The 18,274-nt window shown below is 37.8% G+C and overlaps 2 protein-coding genes across 3 annotated transcripts in view; both read right to left on the bottom strand.

Annotated features, from left to right (window-relative positions):
• Nucleotides 1–4,837: 4,837 nt before the first annotated feature.
• Nucleotides 4,838–7,192, bottom strand: LOC131152693 (pentatricopeptide repeat-containing protein At3g05340). Its single transcript, XM_058104500.1, has one exon. The coding sequence runs from the start codon at nucleotides 6,996–6,998 to the stop codon at nucleotides 5,001–5,003; it is 1,998 nt and encodes a 665-aa protein (XP_057960483.1). The 5' UTR covers nucleotides 6,999–7,192; the 3' UTR covers nucleotides 4,838–5,000.
• Nucleotides 7,193–8,255: 1,063 nt separating this feature from the next.
• The window catches only part of LOC131152684 (mannosylglycoprotein endo-beta-mannosidase), a 41,510-nt gene continuing 31,491 nt past the window's right edge, over nucleotides 8,256–18,274 (bottom strand). For both annotated transcript variants that reach the window (XM_058104485.1, XM_058104486.1), the window contains 3 exons: nucleotides 10,199–10,864; nucleotides 9,883–10,110; nucleotides 8,256–9,461 (listed from right to left, as the gene is read on the bottom strand). In XM_058104485.1, coding sequence (XP_057960468.1) covers nucleotides 8,667–9,461; nucleotides 9,883–10,110; nucleotides 10,199–10,864 — 1,689 coding nt within the window. In that variant the 3' untranslated portion in view covers nucleotides 8,256–8,666. The remainder of the gene's footprint in view (nucleotides 9,462–9,882; nucleotides 10,111–10,198; nucleotides 10,865–18,274) is intronic.

Raw genomic sequence — 18,274 nt, forward strand, 5'->3', positions numbered from 1 at the left:
TAGATTGCTTAGCTAATAAGCAGAAATAGGGAGACTCCACGAATAGGACTTGAGAAGGTAAACGATTAATCAAGTAGCAGTTTTCAGAGCCTTAACCCAGAACAAGGATGGAACATAGGATTCTAACAAGAGAGTACGTACCACATCTAGGAGATGGCAATTTTTACGTTTGGCTACTCCATTCTGTTGGGGATTAGCGGGACATGAACGTTGATGAATAATACCTTTAGAAGCCAAAAATTCCTGAAACTCAGTAGAGAAATATTCACCACTGGAATCTGTGCGTAATGTCTTAATAGAAGCAGAAAATTGATTGTCAACACACGCTAAAAACTCAGTGAAAGTACGAAAAACTTCATATTTAGAATGAAGAAAGTAGACCCAAGTAAATATGCTATGATCATCAATGAAAGTCACAAAGTATTTAAATTTTTCATTTGAATTAACCAGGAAAGGTCCCCAAACATCACTATGGATAAGATCAAAGCACTGAGAAGCTCTACTACCATGCAAAGGGAAGAGAAGAGTTTTTCTTTTACCAAGTTTGCAAGAAGCACACTCAAGAGATAAAGAAGAACGTTCTTTATTACCAAGTAAACCAGAGTTCAATACATGAGATAAGATCTGAGTATTGGGATGGCCTAAACGACGATGCCACGCCATACTAAGATATGAAACATTATTACAAGCAAAATACTTAATAGAAGAAACTGGAAAAAGTGTTGGAACAGGCAAAAGTAGTGGAAACAAGCGCTCCACTTTAGGTCCCTTCGCGATCGGTTCCCCCGTTACCTAGTCCTACACAACACAACCATCACCAGAAAAATTAACAGCACAATTGTTATCAACTAATTAACCAACAAAAATAAGATTCATGGAAAGTTGAGGAGCAAAACACATCAATGAACTTAGAAAAGGCATTTCCAACAGCAGCTATTGGCAAAGAACTGCCATTGGCAGTTTGAATAGCAGATTGACCAACGTAGGGTCGAACATGACACGAAGTAGTGGGATTATTTGTCATGTGATTAGAGGCACCCGAGTCCACATACCAGAGTTTAGTAAAATTGTTACCTTGGAGCCCCATTGCTAATAATGCCGAAATTAGCATCTGTTGCACCATTTCGGGTGTGCAGTAATTCAATGTAGGAGGTGCAAGAATAGAGGAGTCACCTAAAGAAGAGCCAGGGGCCGCAACAGTCACTGTGGGGGGTAGAATAACAAAAGTATGTAATGCTTGGGCTTGACAATTCTGCAAGCGGATACGACAGTCTTTGATAATGTGACCCTTCTTCTTGCAATAAGAGCAGTATTTCTTGGAACAATTAGCAGTGATATGCCCAAATTCTTTGCAGCAAAAACACTGCAAGGTGCTATAATGCGCAAGTAGTCGTTGTCGTTCAGCAGCATAAGCCACAGGGACGGACATTGAACTACCATGAGATTGTACCAGAGTAACTTGAGTACTAAGTCGTTGTTCTTCACGAAATAACTCACCAAAACAAACATCAAGAGAAGGAACAAGAGAGCGATTCAACAGAGAGGAGCAAAAAGATTCATACTCGGGGCAGAGTTTCATAAGAAACTAATCACGACGACTAGTCTCGTGAAGACGTTGAATAATAGGAAGAGAGGCAACAGGAACATCCACGGTAACCAGATCAGAATATTCATTCCAAAGAGTCAAAACGCCAAATAATAGTCTTGGATGCAATGATTGTCATGTTGAAACATGGCAATCGCATGCTCTAACTGAAAACGACGGGCACCATTATCTTGATGATATACTGTTTTTAAATAAGTCCACATGGATTGAGCGGTGCGATAAGGTCGCAAGTTGGGGACAATATGTGGTTCAACTGAGCCAAGAAACCAAGACATAATTTGAGCATTAAGCACAGCCCATAAAGGACAAGCCGCTGAATCCTTGGATTTATCAGGATTGAGTGCACAATCCGTGCCATCAATATGACCCCAAAGATCTTTTACCTTTAGAAAAAGTTCAAATTGAAAAGTCCACGTAGAATAATTGTTGCCCGTAAACTTGGCACACACAGGTGCAGAGTCCATGCTAAATAAAGGAGAAAATTGAGAAGCCCAAAAAAAAAACAGGTTTTGTCGAAAGAAAAATACTACCAGAAAATTGAGAAGCCCAAAAATAAATCAACGCAGGTATAAAGAAAATCAAGATCAACCTACCTGCACTAAAAAATAAATCTTGAACCAAGAAACCTGTTGTGCCGAGAATCACAAGGACAGAGAAGCACCAGAAACAGCAACAGAAAGAACCAAGATCAACCTTCCTGCACTAAAAAACATATCTTTAACCAAGAAACCTGCTGTGCCGAGAAGCACAAGGACAGAGAAGCACCAGAAACAGCAACATAAAGCTGTTATGATCAACCTGCCTGCACTAAAAATAAATTGCAAAACAAGAAACCTGTTGTGCTGAGAATCACAAGGACAGAGAAGCACCGGAACAGCAACAGAAAGCTGTTCCGACAGCCACTCATCCACAGAAATACCGAAAAACAGAGAACCAAAAAATTCCAGAAGATAATAGACCCACAACAGCCAAAAAAACGAGAGACGCCTCCGAAACCGAGAAGACAAAGAATAACAAAATTCGAGGGGAAAAAAAATTAGCAGTCGGCAGGCTCTGATACCATGTCAAAGTATTGTGTGAATGGCCGAATGGTTTGGCCTTGAGTTCTGTATGTTATATATAGACTTTACAAGAATACTATACATGGAAAGTAAATAAGTTCTAACATGATTCTAGCCCTATACATGTAAACTATAATCTGTCAAGCCCTATACATGTAAACTAAATATATGCTAACTGTACAAAATAATGAATGGAGAAATAAGGAAATAATTGTGGGCTGAAATAAGGAAAGAAATCTTTTGCTGTTTGCTGTTCTGTTGACAATAGAGATATCTGTTAGATTAGCACTTTACTTGAAATCTTAAACTGTTAGGTTGTGGGTTATGTATATCAAGCTTTAACACACCCCTGCACATGCAGCCAAATTGCAGGTGAGGAGATAAATACAATACGTAACCCAACACAAAAAACATGAGCAATAAAACTAGAATGCAGGACCTCCTGGCAACTATAGCTCTGATACCATGAAAGATTACCACCTTACCCAAAAGTAGCTGTTATGTTGTAGCAACTATCTATATCAAGTCAAACTACTGCTTCTCACTACTCGGTTCTTAAGACTCCTAGATATAGGATTATCAGCTACACATTGATAATCCAGATAGGTTTGCTTTTGTTATTGTCTTCTAATTAGGATTTGTTGGTCTCAAAACAAACATAGGATGCATATTAGAAAACAAATACATTGAGTATGACAAACTTCTAAAACTTCCAAATTGAGTTTTAAGTACCTACCACTATTGTGCTCTATGTTGTAATTGTGTGTATAGTCCTCAAACCTCATACAACATGGCTATGTCACATATGAGATGTCATGTTTTCATGAAAGCACATGTGCTCATCTTCTAATCAATAATATGTGAGTATGCACAAGTTGGATATAATATTTTTGCGCATGAAGATATGTAACTGACTGTAAACATGATATCTATATGTAACTGCTCTAATAGTCATGATCAAAGATCAGACATGTATTAAACAAAAGGGTCAAAGTTATATCCATGCCCTAATTGCTTAATCAATGGACTGCATAATGGAAAGACAGAATCATATGGTAACTCAAATAGAATAGGTCCTCTGCAATTCCATTAAATCTAGAATGCCATGATATACTACTTCCTGTCACTAATTGATAGTGAATGTGCTCAAGAACAGCTTCAATTAGCATTCCCATAAAAAGAGATGGTGTTCTAATTCAAAAAGTGTTCTAATTAAGACATTGATAGAGATCAGTGCCATCACACTCATTACTAAATTAGAATGAGCATAAGGGATCAAATGCAATAGGGAGGAAGTGTAATTAAGAAGAAAATAGAGGTCAAATGCATAGGATGCATCATAAGGACGCCTTAGTAATTTAAGAGAATTACGGATGTCTTAGTAATTGAAGAGAATTACAAAGAAACTCTGGTAGGATCAGGAGAATGGGGCAGCAACTTATAGGTACCCCCCACACCTCCTCTCCTTCTATAAATAAAAATTGAAGGGAATGACCAAGGGTACTAGCCGACTGTGGCTATTCTAGCCCCTCTCTTTTCCTTCTCTTCCTCTCTCTCTCTCTTCCCAGTGTTGTGTTGAGTGTTAGGGGTTGTAAGAAGCATTTTGGTTGACATTAGCACCTGGTGGATACACTTCGCTTTAGACAGGAATACAACCTATTCAACTGTAAACAAAACTGAGCATAGTTGGAGCTCAGCACGAGGTCTACAAAATTGATCCAGATTGCCTTGGTTTGACTACAGTATCATTTTCTTTCATAAATCAATGCCATCCCCCATAAGTGTTAAGGGAAATTTATGCCACTGGATGGTCATGAAAGTTAAGAAGTTGCCACCTCTAAACTAAGAACAATAAACAGAGATTGTGAAATTTTGCAGAGAATTAAAGTTAAGAAAATTACATTTAATAAGAAGAGATTATGTCATTATAGGAAGAAAAAAAAAAAAGTGGATTCGTTCAATGCCTAATTATCAACAGATACAACAAAATACAAACACAAATATAAATTAAATTAAGCCTAACAATCAAAACAAATTGAATTTGTTTGACGCTAGTTATCAACACAATACAACAAAATATACAAACACAAATTTAAATTAAATTAAGCCTAACAATCAAAAATTTGAAAACAAGAAAAAAGGTACAGAATCAAATTAAATTAGCTTAAAATTGAGTTTCAAAACAAAATAGCCTCTTAATTTAGTCTAAATTAAGTCTCATAAGTATAAAATGTAGTTAATTTGCAATTAACAAATAGATACAACTTTGGAATACAACCAGCAATAGTTAAGTAACATAACCAGATGCTTTTTAATTCCATTTTAGATACAATCTATGGAATACAATCAGCAGTAACTTTATCATAAGAAACATCTTCATCCAAGCAATAGAGAATAAACCTCTTATCTAGCACATATCCTTCATCGCTCATAACCCTAAACAACTGTGCCAATACCCCATAAATGATCTCAGCTTCAGAATGCATTTGGTCGCCAACAACAAATTTATGTACTTTCTTGTCAATCTCAATCCAACTTTCACCTGTGCTTTTCATCAACCCCATCTCTTTCATTCTCTTAATAGTTCTGGCTCTCTCTTTCCATCTCCCTCTAGAGGAATATATATTGGCCATCAAAATGTATGGAGCAGGGCTTTCAGGTGCCAAGGTAGACAAATGATCAGCAGCATATTTCCCCACTTCAGCGTCACCATGAAAACTACAAGCTCCAAGTAATGCTTGCCAAACAAGAATACCTGGCTTCTCAGGTAAGCCTTCAATAAAACTCCTAGCCTCTTTAAGAAGTCCCGCTCGGCCTAACATGTCAACAACACATGCATAGTGCTCAGTCCTTGGACAGATCCCATGAATTTTGGTCATAGATTCCAAGAACTCCATGCCCTTTTTGACTAATCCCACATGACTGCAAGCATGAAGCAAAGAGAGAAATGTGACGTCAGTTGGCTCTGCACCTTCAACTCTCATTTCTTCATACAATTGTAGTGCCCTTGAGCCCTCCCCATGGCGAGCACAGGCTGCAATCATGGAGTTCCATGATATTGAGTTCCTGTGAGGCATCTGACCAAAAACCTTCATCGATTCCTCCAAATTACCACACTTTGCATACATGTTGATAAGCCCATTGCTGACAAATGGATTAGCAATGAAGCCGCTTTTGATTGCCATAGAATGAATTTGCTTACCAAGAACCAAGGAAGTGTCAACACCAAATACCCCAAGAACAGCCGAAATCACATTTGGGTCAATCTCCAATCCTGCCTTCACCATTTTTACAAAAATTTGTATAGCTTCTTCCTCAAGCCCATTCTGTGCAAAGCCCACAAGAATTACTGTCATGGAAACCGCATCAAGTTCATCTGCAGACTCAAAAATCTGCCATGCATCATCCACACTTCCACATTTTGAATACATGTCCATTAGTGCACTCTCAATGCATAAATCTGAATTAAGACCCAACTTCCAGACAAGCCCATGAATTTGACACCCTTCCCTCAATGCCTGCAAACCAGAACACGCCATCAGAGAGCTCAAATATGTCAAGGCATTTGGACTCACCAGTCCACATCGCATCTTCACAAACATTGTCAAACTATCTGCATAAAATTGATTCTGTGCTAGACCTGATATTACAGCTGTCCAAGTGATGACATTCTTTTCTAACATCTCGCTGAAAACACGTTTTCCAGAATCAAAACAGCCACACTTAAAATATGATGTTATGAGAGCATTCCCAACTGTAATTTCCTGCTCATACCCACTTAAAAATGCCAAACCATGCATCATCTCGTTCACAAAACAGAAATCCCCACTATCAAAAGCAGATAATATGGTAGTCAGAGTCGCTTGATCCAATCGATAAACACCGGATTCGTGCATTTGTTTAAAATACCCAAATCCCAACTCAATGTGTCCACTCTTTAAAAATCCAGACATCATAACATTCCAAGAAACGGTGTCTTTCACAAGCATATCATCAAACAATGCAGCTGCGTTTGAAAACTCCCCACATTTTGAGTACATGGAGAGGAGAGAATTCCAAACAACAAGGCAATTTCGGACACAGTCTGAACTGTGGAGGTCATGAAATTCAAAGCTTTTGATTATGGAGGCATGAAGGGAAGAACCCAGATGAAGATTTTTATCTCTTCCGCAACTGGAGAGGAGGAGGCTTATGTTTACGTGGTTGTGAAAAAATCTGCCAGATGGGGAAGAAGGGTTTTGGGAAATAAGAGTCCTGAAGGGAGAGATGAGAGGGAAAACCCAAGTGGGAACAGGAGACTTCAGTTTGTGAAACACCCATCTGAATTTCATCCATGAAATGGGACACAATGCTACTGTTAGTTCTGGAATGCAACGGCTATCAACGGTATGGGCTAAAATGCGCTTGCGCGCCTGTAATCGCAGCTGAAGCAGGCGCTTGAAGGCCAAAACGCACCATGGTGATGTTTGGAATAGAGAAAATCAAACGTCAGAAATGGAAAAGGAAGTCCAACGTCCGGGACTCGCATGTTGAGTCATTTTTTAATGGGTATATTAAATTTGAATTCTTATTTTTGAAATTTTAACTGGAAGACTAGGAAATGAAGAAATAGTATGACAATCCCAATTCAAGTGGGGAAATGAGTTTTTATACCTTAAAATGGTAATTTTTTGCCCTCAGCCCCTCATCACAATAATAGGAAAAAAAAATACCCTTAAAAGTTATAATGATATCTATTTTTTACTTAAATATTCTGAAGTCGTAGGAACATATTCTCTTACCTTCCATAATGAAAAACAACTATATTGAAGTGCTCAATTATTTGAATCCATTTAATTAAGAATTTTGCTCAACAAAAGAAAATAAAAATAAGGAACAAAAAATTATTTTTCTTATATTTTCTTTCTCTAGTATTTATCAAAAATAAAAAAAATTTACTATGACTAAATATTAAAAAAAATTAAATATTACTTATGCATAAAATCAAAATTTTATTCATAATTTGACATATTTTTATTTTTCTTTCACACTTTCCTTAATAATTAAATATGAAAACACAAATTTCTTGATATTTTTCTTTCCTTAATATTTAAAGTTTCAAACAGCATCTAAATAATTAACAAGGCTAATCACCCCACTACCCTCCCCTTGGATCTGCCCTTGGGCACAGCTGTACACCCTGATCAATGAAAACCTTACATATATGTTTTTTTAACTACAATTAGAATAGAATTAAATTTGTGACACAAATTTAAATGATGTTCATTTATTTTCATTTTATTTCATTCTCCATCTCATCGTGATGTAATAATTTTTAGCCCCTTGAAACTCTCTGTAGTGTTCAAAATCATACCAACACAATTATGAGCTCGAAATTTTGTTTACTCTGAAATCTCCCTAGGTCATCTCAATAAATCCAACTAATACCAAATAAACTACCAATAAATCCAACCAAACCAAACCCAAAAAAAATTGTAAAATATGTATACCTCCATTAACCTTATTGCAAATGAACGACTACCAAAACCTTTGAAAGTAAACAATGCCCTTAGTTAAGGAACATGGGCACACATAGCACTCACCAAATATATGGAAAAACTCATTTCATAAGCTCCAAGTCAGAGAACCTTAAACAAACTGAGTGACCATGTGACTTGTCACAAGCAACACACATCACACGCTAGGGCACAGAACATTTCCGATTTATTGAGATATCTTTAGAACTCGGCACTGGTTGGTATTAACATTTCCAAGTGCACACATATGTTGTTACATACCTCCCCTCCCCTTCCCACCAAAACAACAACTCAAACAAAAACACAACAAAAGCGCCGATCATGGCAAATGTTTCAGGAGCAGAAACACCGCCATGCATGTAAATCTTGGAACCTTCTTCCCAATTAGGGTTGTGGATGAGCTAATCTCAAAGATACATTTACACAGCTGATGATTCCACAGCACTGTAGGCAACAACTGTGAAAGATGCACTCTTACCCAGCTCAATGAATGGTATGCCCACCATGGTAATTCCAGCCATGAAGAGTAACTCGGGGGGTTACACCAGGAGGAACCTCAAAAGAGACTTTGATGGGCATCACCTCACCAGGTACCAGGGAGAAATAGTTATCAGAATAATGGACGGGAAGTATTCTGGTGTCTTCTCCTTCCTTGTGGTCCTTCGAAGCATGAACAGAGAAATGAAGGAAGAAAGCAACTCCTACATTACCTCCATTCAATTCAACAACGCTCAAGCCTTCGGTTTCCTTTGAGAAACGTTTGTAAATACTCTGAAATACACCAACTTTATTCTTTACCCCTCTCTCACAATACAAGGATTTCACTGAACCCATGTCAAAATCACTATCATCATGCGATTGCATAAAATTATTCTTGTACAGTAGACTTCTAGTATCTGGCTTCGCTGATGTGTTCTGCACATGCATCTGGACTTCATAAGTGGATCCCTTAATGAAAACCTTAGATGTTATCTTAAGGGGTATTTTCTTCTTCCTGTACGGCTCCAACAGTTTGTAATCTCCACCAGACAAATGCAACCAGTAAAAGTTCCTAGATAAAATTCCATAATCTGACATGTTGTAGAGCTTGAGGAGGAGAAAGTAAACTGACTTTGGGTTTTTTGACTTTGGATACTTCATCTCAACAACGGGTATGGTCTTTTTAGGTGGCACAGATAGCTTCTCAGACACTTTATAGTATGGACACCTTCCATCCAGATCCCACACTGAGGCCTCTATAGCTACATTAGTCAGCTCCCCTGGGGTAGTGTTAACTACCTGTTTATGGTCCAGCAAAAAAATAAGGTTAAAAACAACCAGTTTAAGGCAGGGAAAAAGACCATAAATTTTCTGAAATTTTTGTGACAACATAGTGTTGGATAGTGGCATTAGTAATTGCATATTAGTAGAGAGTGAATGTTCATTAATCTAATGCATTTTGTTAATAATAATGTTTTGTTAACATCATGAAGTTAAAAGACTCTCACGTCTTGCAAGTTGCCAAATATTCAACTTGGTTATCTTTCCCACTTCCTGCTCACTTTTTATCTTGGAAAACAATCATGCAGGGTCCTATTGATTGCACACCACCACCATTTTTAACTGACTATGATGCACGAATTCAACATCACACAGAACACATTGCAATCCATGTTTTATTTCACAAAAGAAAAAATGCAGGACCATGCACATCGATTACCTCTATAAAATACGATGCCAGGTTCAGTTGCACATGAATTGGTTCTGCAGCACAACGGCAACCATAGAAACCCGCCGTTTGATCATGGAGATGATCATAGAACTGACCTCTAAGACCTGTCCAAGGATTCTGACTCTTCCATATTAAAACTCCCGTGTATTTACTCCACATACGGGAAGTCCAGCCCTCTAAAAGGGCTCTGTACTGAGTATAGTTGACAAGTTGAGCCTGAGATAATTATTTTGTACAAGTTAAAGCAAGAAATAAAGAATTAGGGCCAACAAGCATCCTGCACAGAGAAAATCTTTAGATTTACCTTCAAACAAAAATCATCAAGATCCGAGGGTGTCCCGTATGATACAATTTGATCATGAACTAAATTGGGTTTTGAATAAGGGATATATTTATGGTATTGCCATATGGGATTTGCAACTTCTTCTATGTAATCATCAGCTAGCCTCCTAAACAATGGAATCTGCCACCCTTCTGCAGGCATTGTTGACCTAATGGTAGCTGCTACGGGCATTCCAACAGAGCCAACCTCAGGATTGAATCCATAATTGTAAAAATCATTCTTAAAGAAGTTTTCAGGATTCTGAATTTCATAAGGGCCATCAGTGAAATCCCCCTTCCCATTTGCAAAGCCATCCCACATGGATCCCTGGACGTAAATTCGCGTACCATCAAGATATTGACTAGGATCCTTAACTGAAGATAAACCCTCAGTATGCTTGTGACTTTCATTGGTCTTTTCATAATACGGATGGAGTTTGAGGTCATCTTTTAAGACCTTGTTAATGTCCTCAGGTGGAATTTGTTCATTTCCCCCCACCCAAAGAGCAAGACTAGGATGATTCCTCAGCAGCTTGACTGTGTCCCTTGCACATAGCAAGAAGAGTTCATGATCCAGTGGGCCATCGGGATTTGACACTGGCTGACCTCGTCCATCACAGTCTCCAGTTATCCAAAACTCTTGCCACACCTGCAAAATTGAGTCAAGCATATGAAAAAAAAAGGTTATACCAAACTACACCCTTTCTCTAGGTCACGTAAATTAATCAAATACATAGCACACTGGGACCCTGAGGTAGGAACTATCAAAGTTCACACCCGCTGCCATCCTGCACAGGTTTCAATTAGTGATGATAAGCCCAGCAATTTATTAAAATTCAAACCAGATATAATTCCTGTAACATAATACTAAGTATCCATATCATAGAAATCTGATGAAGTTCTACATTGGACATCAACTACCTTTTTCCTCGTTTTTTATCCAAGATACAGCCTGGCTGTGTGGAAAGGGATACAAAACATGAGTGGAGGTGTGGAACATAGTTGTAGTCAACAAAACTCGACTTTCTGAGCATACTGCCCTATGTGCAAAATAATAGGAAAGGATTCATTCCACCTAGTGGGACTTAGGCTTGACTGCTGTGTTTGTATATCATTCTGATATTCTCAAGAGGCTGGTTGTTCAAAATTAGCATATGAACAGACTGAGATATCATTCTGGTAATATGATTGCAGAAGCAGTGAAGCACATTTTAGAACAAATTTAAATCCTATAGAATTGAATAAAAGTGTTTCAAAATAAATAATATTTAGTAAAACGATATATTTAAGATTGATGAGCACCAACACAAGGGGAAATTTTTGCAAATAAAACACGTTAGAAATGACATGATGGCTGTGATTAAACCGAGGATATGGTCCAAATGGCACAGCATAGCTGAATGGCAGAAGGGCATTTGTAATTCCACTTCAAGTACCACATCAAATATCCATATAATTGCAAAGTAATGCCTTTTCAATAGCATAAATATAAAAATGCAAATCTGAAATAAAATTGAAGTTCCAATTAAGAAATAAAGCACCCAAGGTTAGAGAGGAAGAAGAGAATAAGAGACTAGAGAGAGAAGTTACAATCAGCAGTTGTTTGGAGCAAATGTACAGCTCCTGGTTTTCCCTCTTTGTATATTGATAATAATAGGATGCAAAGGAGAAAGATACCCCCACTTACACCACCTAATAACTAAAATAACATACTCATCATGTACTCCCTCTCAAGCTGAACATATATAGATATATCACCTAACCCAATTTGTAACAACAATTAGAAAAGGCTGGTATATCTCCTAGATGATCCATAGATTTCATAAATAGAGTAGTCAAAACCTTCCTCAACATAGCATCCCTGAGAATTGATAATCAACATCAATGTGCTTTGTCCTTTGAGGAAACACTAGGCTGCTAGCAACATAAATAACACCTTGATTATCACCAAAAAATATCTATGAGCTTCATTACCAAGAATCCCATCTCTGACATAGGAGACGTCAGCCACACAAGCTCATTTACAGTACTGATCCATATCTTTGTGTTCTACTTCAGGTTTGGATCTTACTACCTTTTTTTCTAAGACAAGTAGTAACACATCCACAAATGTACAACATCCAATGCTAGACCTTCAATCTTCAATAGAGCCAGTTCATTTTGCATTAGTGCATCCACTTGATCTCACAGCTTTAGTACATTTATATATCAAACCTCAAGGGGGAGAACTTGTAAGGTACCACGTAATCCTGCAAACAGCATTCCAATGTGGTTGCTTTAGATTTTTGACTAGCTGATTCACCACCCATACAACAAATGATAGGGCAGGTCTACTGACAGTCAAGTAGATCAACCTGCCAACCAACTGCTTATCAAAGTTTGTCTTCAAAGTCCAATCAAACATCCAAAGATAACTTCACATTCAGATCCATAAGAGTATCAACCAGTTGAGCTACCAACAAACCAGTCTTCATTTAGCAAGTTCAATGTTATTTTCACGAAGATAATTATGAGCCCTTCTTACACCATATAATCACAACGCCAAGAAAGTAATGCAGAGTACACGAATCCTTGATTTGAAATTTTGCCTGAAGCCCCCCACTTCAGTCAATGCCAGTTGATGATGATGTCACCGACATAAACTACTAGAAGTACCACATCTCTCTCCTTTTTGCAAACAAAGACCGGATTATCAAAGTAGCACTTAATAAAACCAAATGCAAAGAGTCCAAAGACCACCATATAAAAATTTTCAAACAAGGCTTAAAGAGACTGCTGAAGTGTGAAGACCATAAATGGCATTATGAAACCTACATGCCTTGCCACCCTCCCCAACTCCCCTTGAGCAGTATACCTAGGGGGACACCTCTTACATTTTCTCCCTTGTTGACTTTAAAATATAGATCTCTTTTCTGGTCTGGGAGTACTTTAGAGTTTCTAACATTTCTCCTCTCAACCGTGAGCAAATCTTGTGAGTGTCATGTGGCTCATGGTAGTTTCCTGATGTAAAGACAGTCGCATACTGTTTTCCTGCGGACTGTTGTTGCTGTTCTGATGCTTCCTCTGGTTGGTTGTCGAGCAGCGATACTGTGACTGCGTGCTTCCTCTGCTAGTCACTTGTGAGTGTGTGATCTCCTGGTCATCCCTGTGTATGCTTTTAGCCGCTGCAAGGTTGCTTACCGAGTGCCTGCACTGCTGTTTTAGTGCCAGCACTCCATAGTTATTGTCTGCTCTGTTCTGAGTTGTCCAAGCCAACTTTGGAAGGATTAGTGAGAGACTACTTATGTCCGTGGTTCCTCCTAGGAATCTGGGATACAGTAGCTTCAGTTCAGTGGTCATTAGCTGCCTCTTGAAGCTCTGAACCTTTTAACTTCTGGAATGCTGTTCTGTGCTGGTGTATGCTGCTCAATTCTGCATTGTTGCACTGTTCATTCCTAGTATTGATGTTGCTTATACTAAACTGGTCGCTTAAACTTGTGTGTGTTGATTTACCTAGTTGCATTTAAGTAAAGCAGGCACAACTGTTGTGTGCAGATGTAGGTTAAGTGGTGCACTTGGCCCATTCCCCAATAGCTTAAGCTTTGGAAGCCAAGCATTAGTTTGATATAACCATCCTCATAGATCCACCCTTTCTAATTCCATGCACTATCCAAATAGAAGTCTAAGCCTTAGGTAGTCTTTTCACACTAGGCTTTGCTAGGCAGGCTTCTCCAGTCACACCATCTGTGCATTCCTTCTGTTTGGAACACTCAAATACACCCTTTGGCATTTTACTTGCCAGAAGTACATAATATTCCCATCAAGTATGATTAACTGCTAGTTCAATACTGAAATTCTTCCAAAACATTATCCTACCTACAGAGATTTTTTTTTTTTTTTTTTTTTTTAATAAGAATTTTATTAAGAGAAAGAGAGGTACAGCATGGAAAGAAAGGCATTCTCCAATAAATCAAGGAAACAACAAAACAAAAAGAAAAATATCTACAAACAAAACTAATGAAGCAAAGCATTCTAGTATCACAACATATTGGGTAAAGAGACCCATCTAGAAGCCATTTACATTACACCCAAGTAATGCAAGATAAAACCACTCTTCTTCAACGTTGGAGTAGCAGCAACCAAATGTCCAATATTGCGAAGAGTATACACCACCAAAGAGCTTTCCTCTCCTCCTTTCCCAAAACCTTTAAAATGAAGACTACAAAAGCCATCAAAAAAGAAAGGGGATAAGTCGATTCTCACCTAAAACTCTGAACAGGTTATTTCGCATATTCCATGAAAAAGGATAATGTAAGAACAAATGTGAACATGTCTCCCTACTTCTACAACACAGGACAAATGTATTTGGTTGTAGTGCCTTATTTGGCCTTCTCCTATAAAGCAATCTTTAGTATTGAATCCATCGACTTTATCCAGAGTAACAGTCCAAGTGAAAACCTTCATTCTTTAAGAAACCTTAGCTTTCCAAATAAAGGAATATAAAAGGAAAGAATTAGCACTAAGATCGTGAGTCAAATGTGTTGGAGATTTATACTGAAAGACATGCTTTATGCAATCAATTTTATTGTTTATTAATAACTTCAATTATTCCATTTTAACAAGAATCTCTGTGAGCAATGTTTGCCTGACATTATCTATTTAATGATTATGCGTGTGTGTCTTTTATTCTATATAGTAGGTGATCTACTGTGTAGAGTACGACTTACACACAGAAGATTAGATCATTAGTTCTTATAGAATATAAGTTTATTGTTCACAGTCTTAAATGGAATTAGACACACCATTAGTAGGACTATAGCACACAAGGTTTTAATAGGCCTGTCTTGACTATGAGGAATGGTATAGTTCCAACTCTTTGTACTAGTACACTTTGTGTGTATTGAACAGGATCGTCTTGAGGTAATTGTTTTTATATCGACTATATAAAACAATTAATACCTCATGATTAGTATGAGTGCTTATGCTCTTAATCCTGATATGATTATGTACATGTAGTGTTTATTACTTTGATTCATAGAAGAGTAAGATTCTTTGAGGATCAATAAACTCAGCGAGTTGGGTAATGACATTATGTGTATGGTGAACATTAATTCTTGATAGAATCCACGTCCTAGTATCGGGATTGATGATACCCCCTTGAGGAAGCTTATAAGTTTTGATTGTGTCAAACCCTGCAAGTGGATTTTGAATCCGACACATCAAATGAGTTAAGTGGAAGGTCTCAAGGAATTAATATGTCAATTAATTAAATTGCAAGTAATTTAATTTAATAAACGGGTATCCGTAGTCTTTATGTGGGGAGATAAATAAGCATTTAATAATAAGAGTTCGAAATTTAATTTCGAATATAATAGGGAGTGCAATTATAATTCTTTTGTGGTATGAATTGTAATTAACGTAATTAAGGATTAATTCGGGTTGGATTAGGAATTCTTAATTACGTTGGAAGTCCCAGTCATATTTGCCCAGAGGTCCCTACTGTAGCCTATATACACGCGTTCCATTCAGCGGAGAGGGTTAAACGAAAACACACACACAGAGGCAAACGTCTTCATGAGAAGCAAACCCTAGCCGCCGCTGACGAGCCCACTCTCTGAGGAGCAAGGTGTGTTTGAAGAATACAGTAGAAGATCCCTGGTTGTCATCAAGAGTTCCACTTCATACTTGTAGATTTGGGAGTTCTTCTTCGTGCTTGCAGATTTGAGATCAAACCAGAGAGATCTCGCAGGTGTGATCCTAATCATGTAATTAGGATTTGCAAGATCAAATTTTTATTGTGATCCGAGTATGAAAGATCGAATTTTTTTTAACCCGGGTATGCAAGATCGGTTTTTTTTTGGTTATCCGTATGCACTACAACCAAATGTTAGGGCTATTCCGCAGCAAGCCCCTTCAATTGGTATCAGAGCCTCGGCTAATACTGTATACGGATAATAATACCATGTTCTTCATTTTTCGAACCATTGCATGCGTAGGGTAGAACGTGTGGATGCGCTAACTATTGTTTCGCAGCGTTCTGCCCGGTTATTATGGTCACACGAATGTATAGTTTATGATTGCGATTGTTTAAAAATTTGCAAGGATTCTATAATCTGACGCAGCCTCATCTGAGAAGGAGGCACTCGTAGCATGTGAACTCTGGTTATGGAGGTATCGGATTCTGTAATTTGTCACACGTTCATCCGAGACGCAGGCATAGTTGCGGCGCATAGCAGTGGCGAAAATTGGGTGAAATCCTAGTTGCAGAATAGTGATCAGATGGTCGCTGGTGACGCATAGTAGTGGCGGAAAAGAAAAAAAAAACCCTAGAACAGTGTTGCGGTTTAAATTTGAATTTGAATTTGAATTTGAATTTTGAATTTTGAATTGGAATTGGAATTTGAATTTGAATTTGAAAATAGACTTGTAGCCACATTCTACAAGCCAGACCCCCGCTGAACACCGACACCCCGCAATGGCAAGCAAGGAATCACTGTTTTATGATGCGAGCTACTAGACGATAATAGCCGGGATTTTTATTATATCATATTTCTTATTTATATATGCTTGCTTGGCGTGTTTTTTGTTCTTATGTTATGTCATTAGCATGAAAGATTTAATATTTCAATATTGGTTTAAGCATGTGCAACTAGAGAATAAAATTAATTCCCAAATTATAAAAATATTTTTTAAAATAATTTAAGGGAATTTGGAATTTTATTTGTTGCGTGTATTTTAGTTACCAATATTAGAATATTAAATTTATTGGAATATTAAACACATGCAAATTTGCATCCCTCATGAATTAAATAACTAAGTAGGTGAGGGAATTTATTACGTATAAATCCCATGGTCTCCATCACTAGTTTATTGGTGATGTAATTAATTTTATGAAATGATATTAGTATCTTTCTCCCCATTGGATGGAATTAATTACAGACTCACCAAGTATAAACTCTAGTAATTGTTAGTATTGGGTCACCTCTCCATCTGGGGGATTCACTACGGGACAATAGGACTAGTGTTATGTGATGGTATACACTTAGCTATGAATAATAGTATTCTCACCATCTAAGTCACTGCTATTGTTTATAGGACCACAGCAAAGTCAACAGTTTAATTTTATTTGGTATAGTCACTTGCCTAGATAGTAAAATTAATAGGTCCTCACCTGTCTACACAAATGTTGAGTAATAGACGACCTCCCATCAAGGCATATTACTCGCGGTGTGCTAGGTTGCTGACAGATTATTTAAAAGAAAAATATTGGTAGAGGGAACCATATTCTTTTAATTGAGTTAAAAGTTTATTATTGTTCATCATATTTTATTATAATACGTGGTTCTCAGGATTAAAATGACTTTCAATCCTCTAGCAATTATTCTCAAAGAAAACAAACTGGTTGGACCTAATTATATTGACTGAAAAAGGAACTTGGATATTGTGTTGATTGCAGAGGAGTACAAGTATGTGCTCACAGAGGTATGTCCACGGAAACCCGGTGAAGGGGAAACCGATGAGGAAACTCAGGCTTACCGGAAGTGGATTAAGACTAATGAGATGGCGCGGTGTTACATTTTGGCATCTATGTCGAATGTTTTGCAACATCAGCATCAGTCTATGCCTTCTGCCTATGATATAATGCAGAAACTCCAAGAAATGTTTGGGGATCAAAATCATGCTGCTAGGCATACTGCTATGAAGGAACTCATGAATACTACTATGGTAGAAAGGACCCCAGTAAGGGATCACGTTCTGAAGATGATTGGTCTTCTCAATGAGCTAGAGATTCTTGGAGCTGAAATCGATGGGGAAACCTAGGTCGATATCGTTCTCCAATTGCTACCTGACTCGTTTAAGCAGTTTTGCCTACTAAATTACAACATGAATAAGCTCTCTTACTCATTGGCAAAACTACTTAAAGAGCTTCAAGCAGGTGAGGGCCTCATCAAGAAGCCAACTTTTGCTCTTGTGACTGAGAAAGGTTCTTCTTGTAGGCCAAAAGGCCGAAAGAAGCAGAAAAAGGTTCAGAAACCACAGGGAACTCCTCCAGTAGTACGTGGGCCACAAGATGGAGTGA

This window comes from Malania oleifera, chromosome 4 (assembly GCF_029873635.1).
Source record: "Malania oleifera isolate guangnan ecotype guangnan chromosome 4, ASM2987363v1, whole genome shotgun sequence".
In the NCBI taxonomy this organism is placed as follows: domain Eukaryota; kingdom Viridiplantae; phylum Streptophyta; class Magnoliopsida; order Santalales; family Ximeniaceae; genus Malania; species Malania oleifera.

Excerpts from the sequence above, each read along its gene's own strand:
- LOC131152693 (XM_058104500.1), bottom strand. The coding sequence starts at position 6,998 with ATGAAATTCAGATGGGTGTTTCACAAACTGAAGTCTCCTGTTCCCACT.